Source organism: Periophthalmus magnuspinnatus, chromosome 18 (assembly GCF_009829125.3).
Source record: "Periophthalmus magnuspinnatus isolate fPerMag1 chromosome 18, fPerMag1.2.pri, whole genome shotgun sequence".
Classification (NCBI taxonomy): domain Eukaryota; kingdom Metazoa; phylum Chordata; class Actinopteri; order Gobiiformes; family Gobiidae; genus Periophthalmus; species Periophthalmus magnuspinnatus.
The window spans coordinates 5,447,813-5,475,284 of NC_047143.1; the positions used below are offsets into that span (position 1 = coordinate 5,447,813).

The window sequence follows — 27,472 nt, forward strand, 5'->3', positions numbered from 1 at the left end:
GTTCAGTCCTGATTTAGTCCTGGTTTAGTCCTGGTTTAGTCCTGGTTCAGTCCTGGTTTAGTCCTGATTTAGTCCCGGTTCAGTCCCGGTTCAGTCCTGATTTAGTCCTGGTTTAGTCCTGGTTTAGTCCTTGTTCAGTCCTGGTTCAGTCCTGATTTAGTCCTGGTTTAGTCCTGATTTAGTCCTGGTTTAGTCCTGGTTTAGTACTGGTTTGGTCCTGATTTGGTCCTGATTTAGTCCTTGTTCAGTCCTGGTTCATTCCTGATTTAGTCCTGATTTAGTCCTGGTTTAGTCCTGGTTTAGTCCTGGTTCAGTCCTGATTTAGTCCTGGTTTAGTCCTGGTTTAGTCCTGATTTAGACCTGGTTTAGTCCTGGTTCAGTCCTGATTCAGTCCTGGTTTAGTCCTGATTTAGTCCCGGTTCAGTCCCGGTTCAGTCCTGATTTAGTCCTGGTTTAGTCCTGGTTTAGTCCTTGTTCAGTCCTGGTTCAGTCCTGATTTAGTCCTGATTTAGTCCTGGTTTAGTCCTGATTTAGACCTGGTTTAGTCCTGGTTCAGTCCTGGTTTAGTCCTGATTTAGTCCCGGTTCAGTCCCGGTTCAGTCCTGATTTAGTCCTGGTTTAGTCCTGGTTTAGTCCTTGTTCAGTCCTGGTTCAGTCCTGATTTAGTCCTGGTTTAGTCCTGATTTAGTCCTGGTTTAGTCCTGGTTTAGTACTGGTTTGGTCCTGATTTGGTCCTGATTTAGTCCTTGTTCAGTCCTGGTTCATTCCTGATTTAGTCCTGATTTAGTCCTGGTTTAGTCCTGATTTAGTCCTGGTTTAGTCCTGGTTTAATCCTGATTTAGTCCTGGTTTAGTCCTGATTTAGTCCTGGTTTAGTCCTGATTTAGTCCTGGTTCATTCCTGATTTAGTCCTGATTTAGTCCTGGTTTAGTCCTGGTTTAGTCCTGGTTTAGTCCTGGTTTAGTCCTGATTTAGTCCTGGTTTGGTCCTGGTTTAGTCCTGGTTTAAGTACAGAGCAGTGGCGTGTGCACTGTGGTTGATCGTCAAAAACGTTGCGAGTAAAAGTTGAGGAAAAACTCTATAACAGCTACGTTTATTTTGCAGAATCCTTTTTTTTTTACGTGTAGACTTTTAAATGTCAGCAGATCGTCCTGTGCAGGTGTCGTGAACGCTCCGCACTTCCACTTGGAGACACCGCGCGTTGAGTCGTTCAGTCGGAGCAGCTGGAGCTCAAACATCCCATTGTGTGAGTGTCCTTGAACGCACCGCTGGCTCTGTGGCTCCATCACCTCAGCTCTAGGTTCATCACAGCTCGTTTAAACGCCTCATTACCGCTGTTATAATGACAGCGTTTGTGTCCTTGCGGGAGACACACGGAGCAGTTTGATTTGATTTTCGGAGCGGTAAACACGTCGAATGTTTACAGTCCGTACGAAAAGAGACAACTCGAGTGACCAAAACGCAGATGACATCGTTCAGTTTCATATTTAAGCAGCAGATGTGACATACGTAGAGGTAATTCCATGTTTTTTACTTAGCGATCAGGATGTTAACAAGGACCAGAACTTGTCCAAATTAGCTCTGTGCGCAACAATAGTGGGTTCGGTCTCATCAGAGGGACAGTCAGCGCGACCATCTGTTATGTAACGTCTATGAGGCTTTTGCTAAGTTGGGCAAAATCCGGAGTTAAATCTGTCAACTGGACGAAAAGTTGTAGGAGTGAAGACGTTTCGCTGCTCGTCTTCAGTTTTGGTCAGATCTTTGCTGGACACTGCCTTTTATCTGTCTGAAGGGAGGAGCTAACTACACTGAAACTGCCTTAACGGACCTATTCAACCTTTAATGGCTCACGGTATTGTTCTCTTTGTTTTTTGTTTGCTTTGGGTCTGGGGATGGAATCATAGATCGACGATAGATTATGTCTCGGGTCCTCGTTCCTGTTCAAACGAGGATTGTCTTTCCAAACAAAAATCGCTTCTTTAACTCCTCTCTCAAACCATTTCTTTTCTCTGGCTCAGATCTGAACTTCACCTCTTCAAAGCAGTGGTTAGTGTCTTTGAGATGGAGATGAACAGCAGACTGTGGTCCTGAGCTGCTCTTGTGATGGTGTTGGTACATTCTCTTATGAAGTGGCTGTTTAGTTTCTCTAATGTCTCACCGCTCACTGCACTCTTCACTTCACTGAATAGAGTAGACCACATTACTTTGTTAAAATCATTAAATCGTGACAGATCAGGCAGTGGACAGTGTTTTGAAATGTGAGGAAAACTTCACCGGTGGACACTTAGTTAATGCTAGTGCTAATTTCAGAGTCTTATGGGCTCGACACACGGGGAGCGACTAACGACAGCGTGCAGCGACACTCATCACAGAGGCTTTAAAATCGAACACACGGGCAGCGACAAACTGCAGCGACTAGCGGCAGCTTGTCACGTCGCGCTCTGTTCCAGAGCAGATCGAGCCTCCTACACGTCTGATTGGCTGTTTATTTGGAGGGAATTTTGAGGTTAATAGCGGTAGATGGGAAAAAGACACTAAAATGAAATCTCGTAAAGTTTTGCTTCATTTGACTAAAATATTACAATTGGTTGCAAAAAAGCGATCCTGGGTCCACCCTATTCTGCAGCTAATTCTGTTTAATGTAAAAATCTTAAATAAATATATTTTTTAAATGTTGGATCAGTCTTTAATACATTTGGTTATTAGCCTCCATAAATTTATCTGAATTAACAAATTTGCGCATGTTAACTTACCTCATATTCACCCTGGCACCATCGAGTTCCCAGGCAGCTGCTTTTTTTTGATATATCTCGGTCGTCTCTTTGAGATGTCAAAAAGAATTGGGAAATCCGACACCGTGAGTCTAATTTTCTCCTCCATGATGTTTCTGAAGTGGACGGTGCATTGGCTCGTCAATCAAACTCTCGCTGATTGGCTGTTGTGCGACAGCGATAAAAGTAGAACATTTTTCAACTTTCATTAGTCGCGTCACAGGCCCATGTGTGCACGTCGACATGCACGAGCACGAGGTTTTCACGTGCACAACTTTCGCTTGTCGCGGAGATGAGAGAGACGAGCGATTTTCACAGTGTCGCACAGAGACCGTTGAAAATAAATGGAGAGCGAGCGACGTCGCTCCCCGTGTGTCGAGCCCATAATGAATAAATAACAACGCCACTGAAGAAATAATCTACCTAAAAATAATTGAGTCATCCTTACAACTAATTTCATTTTGCTGTTGTGTTACATTTAACATTCTAATAGAAGTTAGCATTAGCATTAGCATTAGCACCGACACATAAAGTCGTACCTTTTTCAAAGCACAAAAGTTTTAAAAGTGAAGTTTTCCAGTTACACAATAGTTATGATTAGACAAATAAAAATAAATGTCAACATCTGTATTTTTTGTTTATAAACTGTCAGAAAAAAGCGTTTTTGAATGTAATTTTCCATTTTGACGACATAGACAGAGGGATTCTGTTTTAAAACTCAGTGCTACTTCCTGTATTTTTGTACTTTTCTTTGTACTTCTTTCCCACAAACTGCCACTTAACTGATATAAAACTATGATAAATATTTAGCACAAGTCCTATCCCACCAAACCACATCAGAATTAGAAAAAACATCAAAAATCTGCACTTTAAAATGAAAAAAATGAAAAGAAATGAAAAAATGAAAAGAAATACTGTACCAAATATTCACTATTTTTATAAATGTAAATGTCTTGCTGTTTTATAATGGTAAAACATAAAAAAAAAATAAAATAAAAAGGTAAAGTGACATAAACTTATCTATGTCCCTGGATACAAGCAGACGACACCACCTGGCCAAGTTACAGGTCAGCTCTATGGAGAGGCGACCCCGCTCACAACTAGAATGTCTTTTTATAGTGATGAAACTGAGAATGAGAAAAACGTGTGTGTGTCGTCTTTCTGCAGGTTAAGACGGTCAGAGAGCTGGCTACGTACATTTTATTTTCCATATTATGTAACAGCAGCATTTATTGATCATAACTTCAGAATTAAGATGGTTACACGTCTGTTTTGTTTTTCGTTTGAACACATGTCGCTGTGAGGCTCACCCTGCTTCACTTACACTACCATTCGTCAGTATTTTTAGTATTTTCAGATTTGTCCAGACATGAAATTTAAAATCCGACGCCTCATTTTGAACTGGCGCCTCCAAAATGAAGAACGCAATGACCAAGAATAACTGTCCTACATACAGCCGGTCCAAATCATGTTAAGCGCTGTCAGACTAGTTCTACTTTAAAGCAGTGGAACAGATTTTCAAACTGCAAAAGGAGGAAGTCAGTTTAAAGCAGACGTATTGTTCTTGTGTCAGTGTAGTTATAATCTATGGCGCCTGTAGATTATTATGTAAAATTTGCTCTTCAAAAATGACGTAATAAAACAAAAGAACAGACTGTATAAAGAAGTGGACTAAGCGAGCGCGACGTCACCCACAGCGTTCAAATGAAGCTCATCGAGGCTAGCAGTTATAGCGGCGAATTTGGAGCCGACTTCCGTATTTGGAATTCTGACTGTGAGTATCATAGCAACTAAAGAGCCAATCCAGAGTGAGGATGCTGAAGGTAACGCCCCTTTTCTTGCCTGCGCCGCTGGTTTAGCAGTCGGCAGGCGCTGTCAGTCAAACCTGTTGCTAACGCTTGTGGGAGCGAACGTTCACTTCGTACTTGGAACGAGGCGGCTAGCTACGGCCTATGGACCTGACATCTCCGGAAACATCGTCACAACAAAGTAGCGGATTTTTATTTTTTGATTTGTGCCAAAATAACTATGCGATGCTGCCGAATCCTATGCGTGTATCACTGATTAAGAAAATAAAACTGGAGAAGGAAGTAAGTAGCTGTGCCTGTGCACCGCTAACTATGGGCATGTACCGGTCACTGTGGGCGTGTACCGGTCACTATGGGCATGTACCGGTCACTGTGGGCATGTACCGGTCACTGTGGGCATGTACCGGTCACTGTGGGCGTGTTCCGGTCACTATGGGCGTGTTCCGGTCACTGTGGGCATGTACCGGTAACTGTGGGCGTGTACTGGTAACTGTGGGTGTGTACTGGTAGCTGTGGCCATGTACCGGTCACTGTGGACATGTACCGGTCACTATGGGCGTGTACCGGTCACTGTGGGCGTGTTCCGGTCACTATGGGTGTGTACCGGTCACTGTGGGAGTATACCAGTACCGGTAACTGTGGGCATGTACCGGTAACTATGGCCGTGTACCGGTAACTATGGGCATGTACCGGTAGGCGTGGGCATGCATCGGTAGCTTTGAATATGCGCCGGTAACTCTGTGTGTGTCCCGGTAACTGTGGCCATGTACCGGTAGCGGTGAAAACGAAAGTAGATCGGGGCAATGACTTCTTGAATACAGGAGAATAAAAATAGCTCAAACTTGCATGAATCTCTCTAAATACAACTCTGAGGGTAAATGAGAAGAGGAAACAGCTATAACATGGTTGAAACCTCAGAAAACTCGATTTTGCAGAATATGTCTCCTTAAAAACTTGTTCCTGTCTCTCACAAACTCTTTGGCACATCACTCTTCCTATCTGTGTTTGTATATTTTATAAAGCCTAATCCTTTTCCTCGTTGTTGTTGTTGTTGTTGCAGGAGTGAGAGAAGATGCCGCTGGTGAAGAGGAGCATCGAGCCTCGGCACCTGTGTCGCGGCGCTCTGCCCGACGGAGTGACCAGCGAACTGGAGTGTGTCACCAACTCCACCCTGGCCGCGATCATCAAACAGCTGGGCAGCCTCAGTGAGTGCGGCCATTATCATCGACGCACAATACATCACGCTCACCGTTTAAACGACCCGTGTCTGATTTTATGTGAAGATTATCGCCAACGTTGATCATTTACATCTTCAGTCCCGCGGCAGGTTGAGGTTAAACAGTCTACAGGACAGAAAAGAACAGCAACAATAACACAAAAGCAAATGTAACACACCAGCACACTCACTACGCACACAACACACAGAATTATAGACATGGTGACACATTTGACCCTTGAACGACCCCTGTTTTAAAGCGTTTAGAAGTGGTGCCGGTGTTGAGAGCTGTCGTACATGAGCAGCAGTGCGTTCCACGTCTGACCTGCTCGATAAGCAAAACAGAGTCGTCCAAAAGCGCTCTTCCTAAACGGGACAGAGCAGTCACCTCCACAACCTGCTCTTGTTTCACTCATTCGTGTCAAGATAAATGTTCTTCATCTCGTGCATCGTTTGGTAAAAGATGATAATCATGAAAATAGACTGTTATAAATATATAATGTAGTGTATGTAAAAATAATAATGTAATGTATGTAAAAGGAATAAATATAATCTATTCCTTTTACATAGTATATTCTTCAGGGTCAGGGTCACCTTCTACTGTCCAATCAGGCACATTGTTGCTAAGAATGTTGCTAAGTGTTTGTGTTGTAGGCCGTCACGCGGAGGACATTTTGTTTACACGTGTTTGCGTTGTAGGCCGTTACACGGAGGACATTTTGTTTACTTGTGTTTGTGTTGTAGGCCGTCACGAGGAGGACATTTTGTTTACATGTGTTTGTGTTGTAGGAGGACATTTTGTTTACTTGTGTTTGTGTTGTAGGCCGTCACGCGGAGGACATTTTCGGGGAGCTGTTTAATGAAGCCAACAGTTTCTACCTGAGGATGAGCAGTCTGCAGGAGAGAGTGGATCAGCTGGCTGTGAAGGTCACCCAGCTCGACTCCACTGTGGAAGAAGGTATGGAACAAGTCTATAGTCCTGGTTTAGTCCTGGTTTAGTCCTGGTTTAGTCCTGGTTTAGTCTTGGTTTAGTCTTGGTTTAGTCCTGGTTTAGTCCTGGTTTAGTCCTGGTTTAGTCTTGGTTTAGTCTTGGTTTGCTCCTGGTTTAGTCTTGGTTTGGTCCTAGTTTAGTAATAGTCTAGTCTTGGTTTAGTCCTGGATTAGTCTTGGTTTGATCCTGGTTTAGTCCTGGTTTAGTCCTAGTTTAGTCCTAGTTTAGTCCTAGTTTAGTCCTGGTTTAGTCCTGGTTTAGTCTTGTTTTAGGCCTGGTTTAGTCCTGGTTTGATCCTGGTTTAGTCCTGGTTTAGTCCTAGTTTAGTCTTGGTTTAGTCCTGGTTTAGTCTTGGTAAAGTCCTAGTTTAGTCCTGGCTTAGTCTTGGTTTGGTCCTGGATTAGTCCTAGTTTAGTCTTTGTATAGTCCTGGTTTAGTCCTACTTTAGTCCTTGTTTACTCTTGGTTTAGTCCTGGTTTAGTCCTGGTTCAGTCCTGGTTTAGTCCCAGTTTAGTCCTAATTTACAAAGCGATTAGGACCTGTGGGGACATTAGGATTTTCCATATATTTCTCTTTTAAAATGGCCGACGTGTACTTTACTCTGCCATAGGTGAACTGTACTGCATATATATTATTTACATAGTTATTACAAATATTGTACATTACTACATTACTTCTAATAACACTCAGATCAAATGAAGTCAATATTATCATGTGCACCTCTGCTTTCTTCGTTAAATCTCCATACACTGCTTGTCATGCTCGTGTGTGCACAGCGCCCCCTCTGGCCCTGTGGGGTGATGCATAACGCCTCATGAAGTACATTATCATCATAAGTACTTTACACTATAATCACATGACCTCCTCCTCTTTAAACCGACCGCAGACTCTGTAACCGGAGCCTTATTAGATTCTCCATAAACACTCTCCGGTTTAACGCTCTGATTAAAAGTATTATCTCAAATTCAGGAGTACAGAAGCCCCAGAGGATCAAATTTAAAGACATTATCCGTCTGTTACCGGGTCCAGATGGAGTTTTGGTTTCACTGTAAAATAATAACTCCATGTTTGATTGAAGCGAAGTCTTTTGTTCAAACACGATCATTTTCTTTCAGATTTTGCAGCGCATTTGTTTTTCTCACACACACACACACACACACTTACACACGCAGATCTATAACGCCATACTACGGAACATTACAGGAAAAGCGTGCGACGGACCCTTGACCAGAAACGTTACACAGTACATCTTTAACATATATAATTTTGAGTGTATATTATGAAAGATTCTGTCGTCATCTTTTCTCATAATTTGAAAACCAAGGAAGTCTGCGCAAAGTTTGGATTTTAATTTCCAGAAAACTGTATCTGTGTTGCCCCAGATACAAGGTCAACATGTCCAAATCAAATCAAACTATTATAATGATGATTTATTATTATTTATTAAAAAAAAAATATTGGACATGATGTTCCATTTATTCATGATATAATTTGGTGTTTTGGTTCATGACAATTATCCAATCAGAAAACAGAATGAGCCTCACATGACTCTCTCTTTTGTGTTGTCAGGTTAAAAACTGTTTGATCTTGTTGATTTGAGCACAGCCGTCATGATACATCATGATTATATATGATTAAATATGATTATATATGTTGTATATAATCATAATCACAGAGAGTCAATATCTCAGACCAACAGATTTATCCAAAAAAATTAAGAATAGAACCAATTAAAAAACGTCATTATGTTTGTGTTTGATTGTGTGGAACGACCTCCATGAAAAATTAAAACACAATAGAAACATTTAAAAGTACTGTATAAAAATTTACTTTTTGAAAATTACAGGACTCAGGAATGATTCATGTGAACTGTCGAGGTTTGTAGTTTTTTTTTTTAGGCATTATAAGTATTTTTTTTACTTCAGCCAAATATTGTAAGAATGTTGGACTCAGCATGTGACCCACACTCACATGAGCCTGATTTATGAAGCGGAAAATGATCAAGTCACGCTAATAACACGCTAATGGTACGCTAATAACATGCTAACACGCTAATAACGCGATAATAGTACGCTAATAACGCGCTAAGCTACACGGTGTCTTAATAAAACTATACGCAACTGATCCTTGTAAAGTTATACGACACTTGGAGGAGTTTATTTGAGCCTCTGACCCGGTGGTTTGTGGTTCAAACCCTCTGAGACAATTAATACTGTCAGGTGTGCCTTTGGGCAAAACCACATGACCTATATGTGCATCAGCAGAGAGAGAGAGAGAAGGCATTAGGAGAGAGGGAGAGAGGGAGGGAACAGAGAGAGAGAGAGAACGCATTAGGAGAGGAGGGAGAGAGAGGGAGGGAACAGAGAGAGAGAGAGAGAGAGAGAGAATGCACTAGGAGAGGAGGAGGGAACAGGGAGAGAGAGAGAACGCATTAGGAGAGGAGGAGGGAACAGAGAGAGAGAGAGAGAGAACGCATTAGGAGAGGAGGGAGAGAGGGAGAGAACAGAGAGAGAGAGAACGCATTAGGAGAGGAGGGAGAGAGAGGGAGGGAACAGAGAGAGAGAGAGAGAGAGAGAGAATGCACTAGGAGAGGAGGAGGGAACAGGGAGAGAGAGAGAACGCATTAGGAGAGGAGGAGGGAACAGAGAGAGAGAGAGAGAGAGAACGCATTAGGAGAGGAGGGAGAGAGAGGGAGGGAACACAGAGAGAGAGAGAATGCACTAGGAGAGGAGGAGGGAACAGAGAGAGAGAGAACGCATTAGGAGAGGAGGAGGGAACAGGGAGAGAGAGAGAGAGAGAGAACGCATTAGGAGAGGAGGAGGGAACAGGGAGAGAGAGAGAGAACGCATTAGGAGAGGAGGAGGGAACAGAGAGAGAGAGAGAACGCATTAGGAGAGGAGGGAGAGAGAGGGAGGGAACAGAGAGAGAGAGAGAGAGAATGCACTAGGAGAGGAGGAGGGAACAGAGAGAGAGAGAGAACGCATTAGGAGAGGAGGAGGGAACAGGGAGAGAGAGAGAGAGAGAGAGAGAGAGAGAGAACGCATTAGGAGAGGAGGGAGGAGAGAGGGAGGGAACAGGGAGAGAGAATGAATGCATTAAGAGAGGAGGGAGGAGAGAGGGAGGGAACAGAGAGAGAGAATGAATGCATTAGGAGAGGAGGAGAGAGGGAGGGAACAGAGAGAGAATGAATGCGTTAGGAAAGGAGGAGAGGAGGGAGGAGAGAGGGAGGGAGGGAACAGAGAGAGAGAATGAATGCAGTAGGAGAGGAGGAGAGGGGGGAGGAGAGAGGGAGGGAAGCGCACTAGAGAAGGAGTTATAAAAAGAGGATGGGGTGAGGGAGGAGGGAGAGAAGTGAAAGAAAGGACAGCAAAAGGGAAAGAAAGAGTAGAGGAATGAATGAAAGAGAGAAACAGAGAGAGGGTCACATTTGAAAAAGAGGGAGAAGGGAGACAGAGAAAGAAAGGACAACAAAAGGAAGGGAGAGAGAGTAGAGGAATGAATGAAAGTTGGAATATAGGAGAAACAAAGAAAGAAGGAAGGGTGAAAGAGGAAGAGAGAGAAACGGAGAGGGCGTGACATTAGAAAAAGAGGGAGGAGGGAGAGAGAAAGGAATGAAAGTTAGATTATAGAGAGAGAGAGAGGCATTATAAAAAGAGGAGGAGGTGAGGGAGGAAGGAGAGAGAAAGAAAAGACAACAAAAGGGAGAAAGAGAGAGTGTAGAAATGAAAGTTGCATTATAGGAGGGGCAAAGAAAGAGAGGGAGTGGAGAGAGAAGAACACAAGGGGTGGAGAGAGGGAAGAGGAGTGAATGAAATGTATTAGGAGAAAAAGAGAGGCAGGAGAAAGAGAAAGGGAAAGAGATGCATAAGAAAAAGAGGAGGGAGGGAGAGAGAGAGAAAGAAAGGACAGCAGGGGTGAGAGAGGGAGAGAGAAACAGGGAAAGAGGTGTTATAAAAAAGAGGAGGGGTGAGGGAGGAAGGAGGGAGAGAGTAGAAAGAAAGGACAACAAAAGGAAGAGACAGAGAAGGGGAGTGAATGAAAGTTGTGTTATAGGAGAAAGAGATGGAGAGAGGGGGAGGGGAGGATTGAATGAAGCGATGAGAGAAAGAGACAGATAGAGAGAGGGAGGAGGAGGAGATCGGGTGGAGAGAGTGAATGAAAATGTCATCGGAGAGATGGAAAGGAGAGGAAAGAAGGAGGGGGAAGGGGAGAAGTGGGGAGAGAAGGCGAGGATAGAGAGAGGAATGAATGAAAGAAGCATTAGGCGCCGGTTTGTGGATTAGACTCTGGCCTCGGGGAGCGGAGACGTGGAAGAAGGGAGTGTGAACTGACTGACAAAGAGGGAGAGAAGGAGGGAAGGAGAGGGGGAGAGAGCGACGAAGAGGGGAAAAGACAGAGGAGAGACGGGAGGAGGGAAGAGAAGGGAGCAGAGAGGCGAGAGTGTGTGCCCTGACTGACAAACAGTTGAGTTTATACTGAAAAGAGATAGAGGGAGAGAGGAAAGAGAGGAGGAGAAAGACAAGAGAAGGGAAAAAATATATGTGGAAGACAGGAGGAGGGTAGGAGGGAAGAGAAAGACGGGATTGGGGAAAGAAAGGGAGAGAGAAACATCATATTTTCATTTAAAGCCTATATTTATGTATTCTTTTGTTTTTATTCGTCTGTTATACTGAATGTTCCCCTTTGTTCCTCGTTTCGTTTCACCCAAATCTATAAATCTAACGCAGAGGACACATCCGACACAGAAGGACCAACGCTACATGCCTGAATACTACAGATACTGCATAAGTACTGCATAAGATACTACATCAGTCATACATTGTTTTATGATCTGTCTTCGGGAGAGAAAAGCCTCGGATCACAAAATGGCGGCTGTGTATTTCATAAATCAAACGGAAAATCGCTTAGAGCAAAGATTAATGTTTGACAGGTTACAAATCAGACGCAGCTGTGGAGAGTTTGGAGTTTTATCTGTAAAGTTGCACTGCGTAACTTTTCCGGTGGAAGGTCAACGGGTTTATCTACTCGTGCTTTGTCTGGAATGTTTCGTAGTATGGCATTAAATCTATGTATCTGCGTGTTTTTATCCGTCAGCCATGCTCCCATATGACAGTTTTTCATAAATATACTACACTACAACTTCACAAACCTGATATGATGTGCAGTAGTTTCATTAGCGGGATGCAGGCTGACTGTGTTGTGGTAGTGCTCTGAAGGGGGAGTGACTTAGTGCTGGGAGCAAAGGAAAGAAAGAATCAGAGCGTCAAAAATGAAACTGCAACTAATTAAAGATCCAAATCACCGAGCCAATGCTACTTATTTGAATTTCCAAAATGATTATAGATGCAAGCGCTCCAGCTGTTGACATCTGTGGCTAATGCTAATGCTAACGCCCATGGCAGGTTAAATGCTCTGAACGGTGGAGGCTCTGCAGACACTTAAAACACGGCAATAATGATACTTTTATTTACCTTTGGTGTGGACGCTGAACTTAGTAAAATAGCTATGGAGAGTGTAGCCTGACAACAGCGCTAACGAGGGAACAGCGCTAACGAGACAACAGCATTAACACAACAGCTGTGCTAATGAGAAAACAGCGCTAATGAGACAGCAGTGCTAACACGACTACAGCACTAACACCACAACCGAGCTAATGCGACAACAGCGCTAACACAACAGCTGCGCTAACGCGACAACAGTGCTAATATGACTACAGCACTAACACCACAACTGAGCTAATGCGACAACAGCGCTAATGCGACAACAGCGCTAACACGACAGCTGCGGTAACATGACAACAGTGCTTATACGACTATAGCGCAAACACGACAACAGCGGCAACACAACAACGGCGCTAACACGACAACAGAGCCATCATAACAACAGCGCTAACACGAAAACGGAGCTAACAAGACAACAATGCTAACACGACAACAGCACCAATAAGACAACAGCGCTAACATGATAACACTGCTAACACGATAACAGCGTCAGGATGACAACAGCAGCAACACGGCTTAGTTTAATGCCATACTGTGGGACATTTCAAGCAAAGCATTTTTTTTTTAAACTTCACAGTATTCACAAAAGACAAACTTGCAGCTATAAGCTAACTTAACCTGTTAGCCCGTCTCAAATCTGACCCCGCTCTGTCTCTGCAGTGTCTTTACAGGACATCAACATGAGGAAGGCCTTCAAGAGCAGTACCATCCAGGACCAGCAGGTGGTGTCACGTACCTCTGTGCCCAACCCTGTGGTCGAGATGTACCACCGCTGTGACAAGCCTCCCCCTCTCAATATCCTCACCCCGTACAGGTAAGGCCTCCCTCATATCATCAATATCTCATCCATATTTCACCCATAATCTCACCCATATCACACTCATATCTCACTAATATTTCACCCATATCGCACCCATCCTCACCCATAATCTCACCCATATTGCACCCATATCTCACTAATATTTCACCCATATTTCACCCATATCTCACTCATGTCTCACCCATATTTCACCCATATCTCACTCATGTCTCACCCTTATCACACCCATATCGCACCCATCCTCACCCATAATCTCACCCAGATCGCACCCATATCTCACTAATATTTCACCGATATCTCTCTCATATCTCACCCATATCTCACCCATAATCTCACCCATATCGCACCCATATCTCACTAATATTTCACCCATATCTCACTCATGTCTCACCCATATCTCACCCATATCTCACCCATAATCTCACCCATATCGCACCCATATCTCACTAATATTTCACCCATATCTCTCTCATATCTCACCCATATCTCACTCATGTCTCACCCATATTTCACCCATATCTCACTCATGTCTCACCCATATCTCACCCATATCGCACCCATCCTCACCCATATCTCACTAATATCTCACCCATATCTCTCTCATATCTCACCCATATCTCTCTCATATCTCACCCATATCTCACCCATATCACACCCATATAGCACCCATCCTCACCCATAATCTCACCCATATCTCACTAATATTTCACCCATATCTCACCCATATTGCACCCATCCTCACCCATATCTATCTCACCCACCATCACTCATGTGTGACCTATCCTCACCCACATTCACCCAGATCTGACCCAGATCTGACCTAAATTTAACCAAAACATCATGTACCAACTGCAAATTTACTACATTTGCTCTAAAATGACCAAAAACGAGAGACAATGGTGGACAACGGGCCTCACTCATGAAGAGTTAAGTTCTTCTTATGAACATTGGCAATCACAAAATGTTTTCTTAACTGAAAATGTTCTTCTGGAAGAACAAATCCTATGAACAGAAGCACTCAACAGCTTTACTCTGATAATGCAACACAAAATTCTAATTCCTCCATGAAGGCAAGTTATATATCTTCTTAAATTATTACTGTGTGAAAAAAAGTTGTGATCCAATAACATTTATGAGGAGTTTTATGGAGCATGTGGTGTATTTGGTCTGACAGACTTTACGCCTCAGTCTGTGCAGCCTCAGTGTCTCCATGTGGACCTCTGTCATCCACTACTCGGATAAGTACAATGAAAGTACTCGCTTATTTCAGTACCTTTGTGACTTTAATATTCTCTCATTGAGCGACTTAAACACTGAGTGCGTCGTGTCAGTTTGGACGTGTTTAAACTGCAGTAGTCGTTCGACGCTTCACCTCACTTCCTCTTTCACTTTGTCTTTTGCACTTTCACATGTCATAATGCCAAGCCCCTACTGGTCATATATGGAAGTACAAGGCGTTTCTTACTTAAAATATTTTCATTTTGGTGTAAGTGTAATGTCATTTAAGGCGACATTTGTCCACGTCATGAATCTGTAGAGTTCACTCAGCATCTTCTGAAAGTGAAAGTTAAGAAAATATTTATCAACGAGACCCAGGGCCATTAAAAAAACCCACATAAGTCCATTTAGTGTTTAGTTCCACTTTAATATGTAGTTTCTTTTTCCACAGGGACGATAAAAAAGACGCACTCAAGTTCTACACTGACCCGTCTTATTTCTTTAACCTGTGGAAGGAAAAGATGCTCCAGGCGACGGAGGACAAACGCAAAGAGAAGAGACGACAGAAGGTAACGAGGGAGGGGGAGAGAGAGAGAGAGAGAGGGTGAGTGAGGGTGGACAAATGCAAAGAGAAGAGACGACAGAAGGTAACGAGGGAGGGGGAGAGAGAGAGAGAGAGAGAGGGTGAGTGAGGGTGGACAAATGCAAAGAGAAGAGACGACGGAAGGTAACGAGGGAGGGGGAGAGAGAGAGAGGAGAAGGTGAGTGAGGGTGGACAAATGCAAAGAGAAGAGACAACAGAAGGTAACGAGGGAGGGGGAGAGAGAGAGAGAGGAGAGGAGAGAGTGAGTGAGGGTGGACAAACGCAAAAAGAAGAGACGACAGAAGGTAATGGGGGAGAGAGAGAGAGGAGAGGGTGAGTGAGGGAGGACAAACACAAAAAGAAGAGATGACAGAAGGTAACAAGGGAGGGGGAGAGAGGGAAAGAGGGAGGAGAGAGAGGAGAGGGGGAGTGAGGGAGGACAAACGCAAAGAGAAGACACAATAGAATGTAATGAGGGGTGGGGAGAGAAAGAGAGAGAAAGAGAGGAAACAGTGAGTGAGGAAGGACAAATGCAAAGAGAAGAGACGATAGAAGGTAACGAGGGAGGGGAGAGAGAGGAGAGAGAGGGAGGAGAAGGTAAGTCAGGGAGGAGAAACGCAAAGAAAAGAGACAACAGAAGGTAACGAGGAAGGGGGAGGGAAAGCGAGAGAGAGCGAAGGAGAGGTTGACTGAGGGAGGACAAACACCAAGTATTTGTCAGGAGGTAATGAGGGAGGGGGAGAGAAAAAGAAGGGGGGGAGGGTGAGTGACAAATGCAAAGAGAAGACGACAGAAGGTAACGAGAATGGGGAGAGGAGAGGAAGGAAGGAAGGAAGGAAGGAAGGAAAGGGGAAGGGAAGATGCTGCAGGACACGGGGGACAAACGTAAAGAAAAGAGATAACAGAAGGGGAGATGAGGAGAGAGGAGGGAGAGAAAGAGGGAGGAGAAGGAGAGAGAAACGGGGAGAAGGTGAGAGTGGAAGGAAAGAAGAGACACGAGAATGTATGGAGAGAGGGAGGGTAAAAGAAAAGAGGAAGAGATACAGAGAGGGGGTGTCAGAAAGTAAAGAGGAGGGAGAGAAAGAGAGAAGAGTGCAAGGGAAAAGGGTTAGAGAGAAAGGGAGGAGACAGAGAGATGGAGAGATTGCTGCGGTTTTCATTTTTATAAACGTTAAGTGTGTGCAGATGTCTGAGAAAACTGTGGCTCTTAAACTAATCTTCCATCTCCAGTTTTGTTTTATTTTTCAGATCAGTTTTGTCTCATTTTTGCCATTATTTAATTTGCTTGTTTGTTTTATTTGCAGTGTTCTGAAAAGGATTTTACATCACAGCAGCTGACAGTTCATTTGGGGTTTTTCTATGAAGTTTAAGTAACAAATTGGCAAACTTAAGCTGTGCACATTTCACAATCTAAACTTTGAAATTCTTGTGTGTTTTTATATTTGGACATTAGTGTCTGGCATTGACACATAACGTCAGATCCTCGTCGTCAGATCTGGCTCTAGACCCATTTGAGTCGCTGCTGGGATCCATTGGCCGATTTCTGTTCAAACTAATGCGATTGTTCATATATTTCTGTTGCTTCCCCCGTTACAGTCAAATCCAGTTACAAAACTATATTTAAAAAGCTTGTACTGGGAACCATTGCCCCTGTGGCGTCGCCCGTCTGCTCCCTGGTCCTGGTCCTGGTCCCGGTCAAACTGTCAAAGTCCCTGATCCTGGTCCCTGATCCTGATACCCGTCCCTGGTCCTAGTCCCTGGTCCCTGGTCCTAGTCCCTGATCTTGTTTTTCCCAGGTCCCTGATCCTGATACTGTTCCTGGCCCCTGGTCCGAGTCCCTGGTCCTGTTTTTTTGTGGGTCCCTGATACCGGTCCAGGTCCCTGGTCCTAGTCACTGGTCCCTGGGCTTGGTTAGTCCCAGGTCCCTGATCGTAATAGTGGTCCTGGTTCCTGGTCCTGGTTCCTGGTCCTGGTCTCTGGTCCCTGTTCTCTGGGCCTGGTTAGTTCAGGGTCCCTGATCCTGTTGCCTGTTCCTGGTCCTAGTCCCTGGTCCTGCTTAGTCCCGGGTCCCTGATCCTGATACTGGTTCTGGTTCCTGGTCATGGTCCTAGTCCCTGGTCACTGGTCCCTGGTCACTGATCCCTGGTCCTACTCCCTGGTCCTAGTCTCTGGTCCTAGTCCCTGGTCCCTGGTCCTACTCCCTGGTCCTGGCTAGTCTTTGATCCTGATACCAGTCCTAGTCCCTGGTTCTAGTCCCTGGTCCTAGTCTCTGGTCTTAGTCCCTGGTCCTAGTCCCTGGTCTCTGGTCCTGGTTAGTCCCGGGTCCCTGATCCTGATACCAGTCCTAGTCCCTGGTCCTAGTCCCTGGTCCTAGTCCCTGGTCCTAGTCCCTGGTCCTAGTCTCTGGTCCTAGTCCCTGGTCCCTGGTTCTAGTCCCTGGTCCTAGTCCCTGGTCCTAGTCCCTGGTCCTAGTCCCTGGTCTCTGGTCCTGGTTAGTCCCGGGTCCCTGATCCTGATACCGGTTCCGGTCCTAGTTCTTGATCCTGGTCTAACTGTGCAGCTTGTGTCTCCTCAGGGCTGCCCCGCCCACCCCGGCAGAGCCCAGTCCAGACAGGCCCCACCCCGGAGCCCCTTCTCTGTAAGAGCGCCCCCTCTCTGCTGTGGCCTGCACCTCTCCCTGTAGTTTAGCCCCTCCCCCTTTTCCTCCTCTCCTCCCTCCTGTCTGCTGCACTTTCCTCCCGGAATAACGATACGGATTTATGAGTTAAAAGGACTTAAACAATATTAATGTTTGTGTTCAAAGCTCAAAAGCGAAAAGTTTTTATTCACGTTGTACAATTTGATGATGTCATAGTTTGAGACGGGGGGCGGGGCCTATATAATTCTATGGGAGAATCACTGTTTTGTCTTGTCATATTAATCTCAGGGTTTAAAGTTCTTTTAGCTGACAATGATCGGATCTTTGGGGTTGAATATTGGCACCACTTTCTGAAGCTGTTGTGGGAAAAATAATAAAATTTTTGTTTATTTATTGCGACAGAGAAGATGTTGGACTTTGTGCCAGTTTTTGTTTCAAGTGTAGAAGATATAGAAGAATATAGAAGGTGAATCCAAGATGGCGTCGTATTGTTTTTAAAGCCCTAAGCTCATTGGAAAGAGGGAGAGAAGGAGAGAGGGTGAGCGAGGGAGGACAAACGCAAAGGGAAGAGACGACAGATGATAACGAGGTAGGGGGAGAGAAAGAGGAAGAGAGAGAGAGGGAGGAGAGGGTGAGCGAGGGAGGACAAACGCAAAGAGAAGAGACAAGAGAAGGTCACGAGGGAGGGGGAGAGATGGAGGGAGGAGAGGGTGAGTGAGGGAGGACAAACGTAAAGAGGAGATGACAAAAAGTAACGAGGGAGGGAGAGAGAGGGAGGGAGGAGAGAGTGAGTGAGGGAGGACAAATGCAAAGAGAAGAGACGACAGAAAGTAATGAGGGAGAAGGAGAGAGAGAGAGGAGAGGTTCAGTGAGGGAGGAGAAACGCAAAGAGAAGAGATGACAGAAAGTAATGAGGGAGAAGGAGAGAGAGAGGAGAGGTTCAGTGAGGGAGGAGAAACGCAAAGAGAATTGACAACAGAAGGTAACGAGGGAGGGAGAGAGAGATGGAGGGAGGAGAGGGTGAGCGAGGGAGGACAAACGCAAAGGGAAGAGACGACAGAAGGTTAACGAAGGAGGGGAGAGAGAGAGAGAGAGAGGGAGGAGAGGCCCAAAAATTCCGCGTTACTTCCTCAATATGAGTTAGCTCCTCCCACCACTAAATCTTACAAAGCTAACTTTTAGGCACATTGAGGATTTAAAATTTTCAAATGTTCTTGTTGTGAAAATAGAGAAGAATCCCTGCACAATCCGACCTTTGTGAAACCTGTGGATACCCTAAAACCCTAAAACCCTAAAAAAAAAAAATCTCCTGGGAGCTGCAGTACCTGGAGCGGCCACTAGTTGATCTCACCCTTGCACAAATCTGGAGTGTCTTATCCAGTTTTTATTACAGATCCATGGTGTATAGGCTCACAAATGACAGAAATGTTAACCAAAAATAAAATCCAAAACAATTCAAATAAATAGATTAATGTTCTGAGTCCTTTTAACTACTTTAAATCCCGTCCCTGATCTCACCGCTCTGCACTCAGCCCTGTGTTCTTCATGTTTGTTTGTTTGTTTGTTTGTTTGTTTTGTTGCACCTCACCCCAGTCTCTGTCACACCCAAAGTCTCCATCTAACCCCGAGTCTGGACCCCGAGTCCGGACCCCGATGATGTAGGCCTGTCACGATAATCACTATATCAACTTATCGTTCAACACATAAAAGCTGGAACTATATTTTTCGGGCTTAGTATTTATCATGTTCACAATTTTTTGGGGGGTATTTTGTCTTGTTTTTCTGCAATGCGACACGATTTGAGCTGCAGAGGCGTGAAAAATAACTTCTATCACATATTAAGTGTTATTTCTCTGTTTATCTATTGCACCTCATGTACGTTTAGAATAATTTTTGGTGGATAATAAGTTTATTGTCTTATTGTCTTATATTTACTTCAGACTTTGTTATCGTGACAGGTCTAGAGTGATGGAGCAGCCCAGTCTGAAAGTGATATTATCTTTGTATCATGGCTGCTATTAACGATTATTTAGCTAATCAATTAATCTAGCCATTATTATTATTTTATTTTATTATTATTATTATTATTATTATTATTATTATTATTATTATTATTATTTATTTATTTATTTATTTATTTATTTATTTTTATTATTATTTTATTTATTTTATATAAATTTGTTATTTAGAACATAATACACCTCTGAATATGATATTTTTATTACATTTGACCCGGTGAAACTAAAGTGCCACCACCTGATGCCATCCTGGTGAAGTGTATTTACAGACAAACATGGAGTATGTTCAGTAACGGGAACAATACTTCATATATTTAGTTACAGAATACTGAATACCTGAGTCAAAACGTATTTTGTAGCATATTCTGTCACATAGGCCATTCAGAGTACAATATTCTGAATACTTTAACACTGAGTTGTATTATATTTGAATGAAACTGATTTATTTTTGTCGCTGTGTTTTCTCTTTTTTCTCACCGTGAACCTGCAATTCAAAGTCAAAATTGCAAAATTATAGAAACTATTCTGAATGAACACATGAAAGAGGAACTGTGCCTGAATACAGTTATCTAAAATAAATATCCTGTAACTTGTATTCAGTTACTTCCCAACACAGTATTGTATATTTTCATCAAATCATTAAAAGTACAAACTCCTGCTCCTCCTGTTTCCTTAAACCTCTTCCCTAAGTCTGTAAACCCAGGAGCGATTATTAGATTTTTCATTTTTATTTGACTTTCTAAATACAAAGAAACATATTTAAACACTGCTCCGTTGGCGTTGGTGACAGACACACTCAAAATCTGATTATTAACAGATTTCTGGAGATCTAAGTTGTTTAAAGTATCAGTAAACAGTAAAATGATGTAATTTCTTTGTGATCCTGTCCCTCTGACACTTAAAGATCCTGAAGTCAGATCATAATGAGACACGTTCCAGTTGAATTTATGGACACATTTCAGATATTTTGAATCTGTGTCGTATAATAATTAAAATAATAATAGTTTTACTGAAGTGAAAAGTGATTTTTCAGACTGGGCTGCCGCTTCTTCTGTGTTTAGACTTCTGTGTGATGATGGTAGTGAATAAGTGTAATAGACCAGCGCCCTCTGGTGGTGCTGAGGCGCAGGTGATCTCATTCAGTCAAACCACTTTTCTGTCACTAAACTCTCCTCTTTGTTTTTATTTTTGGTTTTATTTTATTTACTTATTTTTAGGAGCAGCAGAAGCAAGTTGAAGAGCCGGGACGAGAGGTCAAGAAGGTCAGTGCTTTATTATTTTATTATTTATTTATTTATGTATTTATTTATTTATTTTATTCTGCTGTGGATTAAAAACATGAATCTTAAATTTTAATGAACTCTAACTTGTATACGCTGTTCTTTTATTCAGTGTTAATGTTTTTTACGACAATTTTTAGATGACATTTGTTCAAACTTAACATTTCACTATAATTTAAAAAGGGGGTATTACACAATTTTTTTAGTTTTCTGCCATATTATAATGTTTTCCTCATCAAAAACATGTCTGAAGAGGTTTTAGATGTCATCCATGCACGTTTTTCACAGTATTCTGGTGATCTATCTCAATCTTCAAACCCTTTATGTTTAGCTGTAAGATCCCGTACGAGGCTCCGCCCACAAGCCTACATCACCCACGCTCCCGTACGACAACCCTCCATACAAAAGCAGGACACAAAACTGTACGCTACAACTTCGCAAACCTGATGCGATGTGCAGTAGTTTCATTAGCGGGGTGCAGCTGATTGTGTTGAGATAGCGCTCTGAAGGGGGAGCGACTTAGCGTAGAGAGCAAAGGGCGAGGAGACTCATGACAATAAATATGTCATGAGTTACAGTAAATATCCCATTGAAGTACAATACCGCCTCTTTAAATATTTAATTATAATGCAGCGGTGAAGAAAGAAGAAAAGCAAGTAGCGGACCCCCACCGGAAAAGTTACACTGTGCACTTTTAACTGACATGTTTCTTTATCTGTAGTTGATATTACTTATAAACTTCTAAATTTGTGTTTCCAGGTCCGTAAGGCTCGTAACCGCCGCCAGGAGTGGAACGTTCTGGCCTACGACAAAGAGTTCAGACCAGACGCTCGCCTCACCCCCTCCCCCTACCACGGGATGTCCTCAGAGGGGTCCCTGAGTCCAGACAACAGGTACAAAATCCACTCCTCCTTCCCCCGACTCACCCCCACACCCCTAACTCACCCCGTCCCCCTACCACGACGTGTCCAGTGATGAGTCTCGCGAGTCCAGACGGTAGATACGCACATCCGCCTGTAGGGGGCGTTCAGGTTTGTCCTGATTCTCTAAATGTGAATCCTGACCTTGATGTTGATAGAAGGTGAATGCTGCCCTCTTCTGGACATACTTTTGTTTGCGTTTTATTTGGTTTCAATCAATAGAATATGCTGTGACAAAATTTACTTGACAAAACTGACAATTCTGAGAGAAGCAGGTTATCAAAGACATACTTTTAAAACACCATGTTCACAGTTTAGTAGCGAAAAAGTTTATTTAGTGTTTAGTTCCACTTTAAACCACATCTATTCTGCAAAAACGACTTTTTAGCCGTTTTTTAATCATGTTATAGTTGTTTCTCTTCACGATTTACTCACCGAAAGTTGTATTTGGAGTGATTTGTGCATGTTTGAGCAATCTTTAATTAATTTTAACTGTTATTTTCTTAATCGGTGATACGCGCAAGACTCATTTTGGTACAAATTAAATGAAAAAAAATCAATTTCTTTGTAGTGTAATGTGCAGATGTTTACAGTGACGTCAGTTCCCATTGGGCCCCACAGTTTTCGAACTCGGAATTTAGCAAACTTGTTTCTTTTATTAAATTGTTTTAGATGAATATTATGATTTAAAATGTCCCAGTTTTTCCATAATTATAATAAAAGAGCATAACTAAACAGCAGATAGGTCTTCTTTAATAAAATATGTGTCCTGACTCCTTCTCCCTCTCCTCTCTTCAGCCCGAGCCACTCTTCCTCTCAGGCCGCTCACCCGCAGGACCACAGCCGTGACCACCTGGGGGCGCCGCAGACCCAGAGCCTGGACCGGGTGCTGCGGCCGACCCAGCCCGCGCCCGGGTCAGCCGCGGCGTCCGGGCGTCACGCGGCGTCGCTCGGGAGGACGCCCTCTGCGCACGGCACGCAGCCCGATCACATGGTCAACGGGCCCCGCCAGCAGTCTGTCAAAGAGTACAGGGCCCATGGGTGAGAGGGTTAAAGTGTTCACGTGGAGTTATTTAGTCTGAATTTTGATGTTTAAATTTGCAATGTATCTATAGTTCAATTTTAAACCTAAAGAAGAAATCTGAACTCTAAACTAATCCAAGAATCCCAGGCATTTCAGAACATGTTTGTAGAGGTTTAAGCTACAGAGTTAGCAGCTTTTACACATAATAAACCCCATGGAGACAGAGGGAGGGCATCTGACACATGAGGGAGGGCATCTGACACATACAGAGAAATTTTAGAGCATGTTTATAGAGGTTTAAGCTACAGGGTTAGCAGCTTTTACATAGAATAACACGCCATAGACACACAGGGAGGGCATCTGACACACAGGGATATTACAGAACATGTTTATAGAGGTTTAAGCTACAGGGTCAGCAGCTTTTACACAGAATAAGACCTCATGGAGACAGAGGGAGGGCATCTGACACACAGGGAGGGCATCTGACTCACGGGGACATTACAGAACATGTTTGTAAAGGTTTAAGCTACAGGGTCAGCAGCTTTTACACAGAATAAGACTCCATAGAGACACAGGGAGGGCATCTGAATATCTGAACACTTGTCTGTTTTTAATCCGTTCCGTTCTCTCTCTCGCAGTGGTCAGCCGTCCACCATCCCCGAGTACTACATCCCCCCGGCTCCTCCCCCTCCTCCCCCCTCCATGCCCTCCGCTCAGGCGCCGTACGACTCCTCCGCTGCGCCGCCCGCCGCCGCCTCTGTCCCGCCAACTTCCTCCGCCCTGTCCCGCCCCTACTCCCCCTCCCCTCCCCCGCCGCCCGTCAACTACGTGCCCTCCCCCGCCCACCCCCCCTCAGGCGCTCCCCCCGCTGCCCCGCCCCCTCCTCCGCCGGGCGGCCCCGCGGTGCACCCGTCCCCTCCCCTCGCCCAGCCTGACGCCGCCCCCCAGAGGAAGTCCACCATGTTGGGCATGATCCCGATGAGCGACGCACGTTCCGACCTGCTCGCCGCCATACGCAGAGGTGCACAGATCTGTCTCTTTTACTCCCACCCTCTCCCCCTCTCTTTTTCCTTCTCCCTCACTATCTTAATCCTTTTCTCTTTCCTCTCCTCCTCTCTCTCCTTCTCCCTGACTATCTCAGCTCATTCTCTTTCCTCTGCTCCTCTCTCTTTCCTTCTCTCTTTCCTTCCCCCTCACTATCTCACCTCATTCTCTTTCCTCTCCTCCTCTCCTCCTCTCTCTTTCCTTCCCCCTCACATCTCACCTCATTCTCTTTCCTCTCCCCCTCTCTCTCCTTCTCCCTGACTATCTCAGCTCATTCTCTTTCCTCTGCTCCTCTCTCTTTCCTTCCCCCTCACTATCTCAGCTCATTCTCTTTCCTCTGCTCCTCTCTCTTTCCTTCTCTCTTTCCTTCCCACTCACATCTCACCTTATTCTCTTTCCTCTCCTCCTCTCTCTTTCCTTCCCCCTCACTATCTCACCTTATTCTCTTTCCTCTCCCCCTCTCTCTCTTTCCTTCTCCCTCACATCTCACCTTATTCTCTTTCCTCTCCCTCTCTCTCTTTCCTTCCCCTTCACATCTCACCTTATTCTCTTTCATCTCCTCCTCTCTCTTTCCTTCTCCCTCACTATCTCACCCCATTCTTTCCTCTCCCTCTCTCTTTTTACCTCAAACTCATTCTTTCACTTCACTCTCTACCCCTCACTGTCTCTTTTCTCTCACTTTCTCCTCTCCCTCGTTACCTCTCTTCTTTTTCTTACCTTTCTTTCTCCCCCTCCATCTCTCCCCCCTTTTCTATCCTCTCTACTCTCTCTATCCCCCTCTTTCTCCTTCCTCATTAGTTCAACCCTCCTCTCTTTGCCATTTTCTACCTCCTTCCCTCTCCATCCTCTGCCCCCTCTCTCTATCTGTCTCTCTTTTCCTCCCTCATTATCACCTCCTCGTTCTTTCTTTCTTCCCCTCCATCTCTCTCCTCTCGCATTATTCTCCCTCTTATTCTCATCACTCTCTTCCCCTTTCTCTCTTTATCTCTACCTCAATTTTGTCTTACTCCTTTTCTCTCACGCCCTACTGCTTTCTCTTTCTCACTCTTATTCTCTCTCTCTCCCTCCCCTCTCTTTCCGTCTCCCTCACTATCACTTTCACTCCACACCCCTTTCTCTTTCTACCTTCTTTCTTTCTCCCCCTACAACCCTCTCTCTCCTTTTCTATCCCGTCTTTTACTCTCCTATCCCCCTCCTTTTTCCTTCTTCGTTATTTCAACCTCCCTCTCTTTGTCATTCTCTCCTCCCTTCCCTCCTTCCCACTTCATCCTCTGCCCCCTCTTTTTTATCTACCTCTCTTTACCTTCCCTCATTCCTTCACCCTCCTCTTTCTATTCCTTCTCTTCCCCTCCATCTCTCTCCTCTCCCCTTGCTCTCCCTCTCTTTCCCTTTATATCCTCTTTTGCTCTTCTATCCCCCTCTTTCTCCTTCCTTGTTATTTAACCTCCCTCTCTTTGTCATTCTCTCCTCCCCTCCCTCCCTCTCTCTGTATCCTCTACCCCTCTCTCTCTCTCTTTATCTGTCTCCCCTCTCCCTCTGCCTCTCTTTACCTCCCTCATTCTCTCACTCTTCTCTTTCTATTCTTTCTCTCTTCACCCTCCATCTCTCTCCTCTCCCCTTATTCTCTCTCTCTATCTCTTCTGTCACTCTCTCCTCCTTTCTCTCTTTACCTCTATCTCACTCACTCCCTACCGCTCCCTCATTCCTCCTCTTATTCTCTCATTTTCTCAAAAAATACAACATTTTTCTTTTTTTTTCTTCTTTTTTTTTTTATACAATGTTTGAAAATTCTCCCTTAAAACTTCCAGCTTCCAGCATTCCGATGTCATTGAGTTTTCCGTGTGTTTTTTTTCCGGGCGCAGGGATCCAGCTGAGGAAGGTGCAGGAGCAGCGGGAGCAGGAGGCCAAGCGTGAGCCCGTGGGAAACGACGTGGCCACCATTTTGTCCCGCCGCATCGCCGTCGAGTACAGCGAATCCGACGAGGACTCTGAAATGGACGACAACGAGTGGTCCGACTGAGGAAGAGGGGGAGGAAGGGAGGGAGATAAGGGGAAAGAGGGAACAGAGAGAGAGAGAGAGAGAGAAAGGGGGAGGGATTAGGATAAGGGGCGGGCTCACGCTTCTTCAACAGTGAGAGTTCAGCCAATCAGACGAGGACTCGGAAATGGACGTCGACGAGCGGTCCGACGGAAGCGAGGGAGAGAAAAAGGGGAATACATTGGGACGGAGGGAGGGAGAAGGAAAAACAGAGGGACAAAGAGAGAAAGAGAGTTAGAGGGAGGGACACACTAGCCCTTTTTACACAGACCATTCACGGATAACACTAGAAAAATGCGATATACTTTTAAGTCCATCCATTTTCTTCTTTTCCGCTTATCCAGAACTGGGTCACGGGGTCATCAGTCTCAGCAGGGACTCCCGGACTTCCCTCACCCCAGACATGTCCTCCAGCTCCTCCGTTGGGACCCCAAAAGCGGTGGGACATGCCCAAATCACCTCCTTAAGTAAATATCTTAAACCAAATAGAACTTGAGCGATCTGAAAGGCTGTGTAAAACGGACAACTGTGACTCTCGCCTAAAAAACGACATAAAAATGGGGTTTGGTTAGTTCATCATTTTTATAATAATAATAATTCTTCTTAAGTGAGTAAAGTGGAACCATTCATCTGTGCATAGTGCCATTCACACGCTTGAGACCCACTATTGCCGCTCGCGACTATTTCACAGACTACTCTCGAAGCTCTTGTTGCCCATGACGACGCCCGTTTCCAACCAAGCCCACACTTTGTACAAATAAAACGAAGGAAAACCGCAAACGACGACAAAACTCTGCAATATTCGGTGTTTACGTGAGACACATGGTAGAGCACAATTATATTAAAGTGCAATCTTTACTCTTCTGCCAAATGAGAGGACTGCGTTAGCCCAGTCTGCGAATCAGGGAGGAATATGGAAATAAGAGATACAGTCCAGGAGCGGAGGCAGACGACGTGTTACGAGGAAAATATATACGTAAAATATAACAATAACTACTCATAAAATGTGTTTAAAAACCTTAAAGAACACATACGATGCACTTTTTTTGTGCTTTTCCTCGTCCGAAACATACCCGGTGTTGTATTTTGTTTCATTTACGCTTGCTTTATTAATCCGACGTCTTCTCTGAGCGTCAAAAATGCTTTGTTTAAATTTTGCCTGTTTTGTTACGTCATAGGTAAAACTCCAGATTGTTCCTGAGACGTTCTTAAGTCATTACTAATCATCACTGGACTCATTCTGATGTGTCAAAATGTGTTCACAACAAACACATGGCTCTGTTAGCGTAGCATAGCTCTGTTAGCGTAGCATTCATCGGGGATAAGAGCCTCAACTATTTACGTTCTAAATGTTCATTCCCGTTGCTGACAGCAGAGGGAGCTCATTGGATACGTTGTTGAAGTTTATGAAATATATTATCCATAAACCGACATTTTTTACGTTAGAAAATGTGAAATACTTATCACAAAGAGACCAAACGCCGGTTTAAATGAGAATTAAATCCACAGAAGTGTACCATATGTGTTCTTTAAGGTTCCTGACGACTGATAACACGTCTGAGGTGGCCACTTTAGCCAAAACTGAGGACACCTAGCATGCTAA

The 27,472-nt window shown here is 44.2% G+C and overlaps 1 protein-coding gene across 1 annotated transcript in view; it reads left to right on the forward strand.

Moving 5' to 3' along the window:
• The window catches only part of zgc:109889 (uncharacterized protein LOC553542 homolog), a 69,453-nt gene extending 43,600 nt beyond the window's left edge, over positions 1-25,853 (forward strand). Inside the window, exons 2-11 of the mRNA XM_055228996.1 lie at positions 5,639-5,783; positions 6,618-6,752; positions 12,947-13,100; positions 14,776-14,893; positions 17,483-17,545; positions 20,781-20,825; positions 21,603-21,809; positions 22,584-22,804; positions 23,426-23,808; positions 25,694-25,853. Coding sequence (XP_055084971.1) covers positions 5,651-5,783; positions 6,618-6,752; positions 12,947-13,100; positions 14,776-14,893; positions 17,483-17,545; positions 20,781-20,825; positions 21,603-21,809; positions 22,584-22,804; positions 23,426-23,808; positions 25,694-25,851 — 1,617 coding nt within the window. The 5' untranslated portion in view covers positions 5,639-5,650 and the 3' untranslated portion in view covers positions 25,852-25,853. The remainder of the gene's footprint in view (positions 1-5,638; positions 5,784-6,617; positions 6,753-12,946; positions 13,101-14,775; positions 14,894-17,482; positions 17,546-20,780; positions 20,826-21,602; positions 21,810-22,583; positions 22,805-23,425; positions 23,809-25,693) is intronic.
• The last annotated feature ends 1,619 nt before the right edge of the window (positions 25,854-27,472 follow it).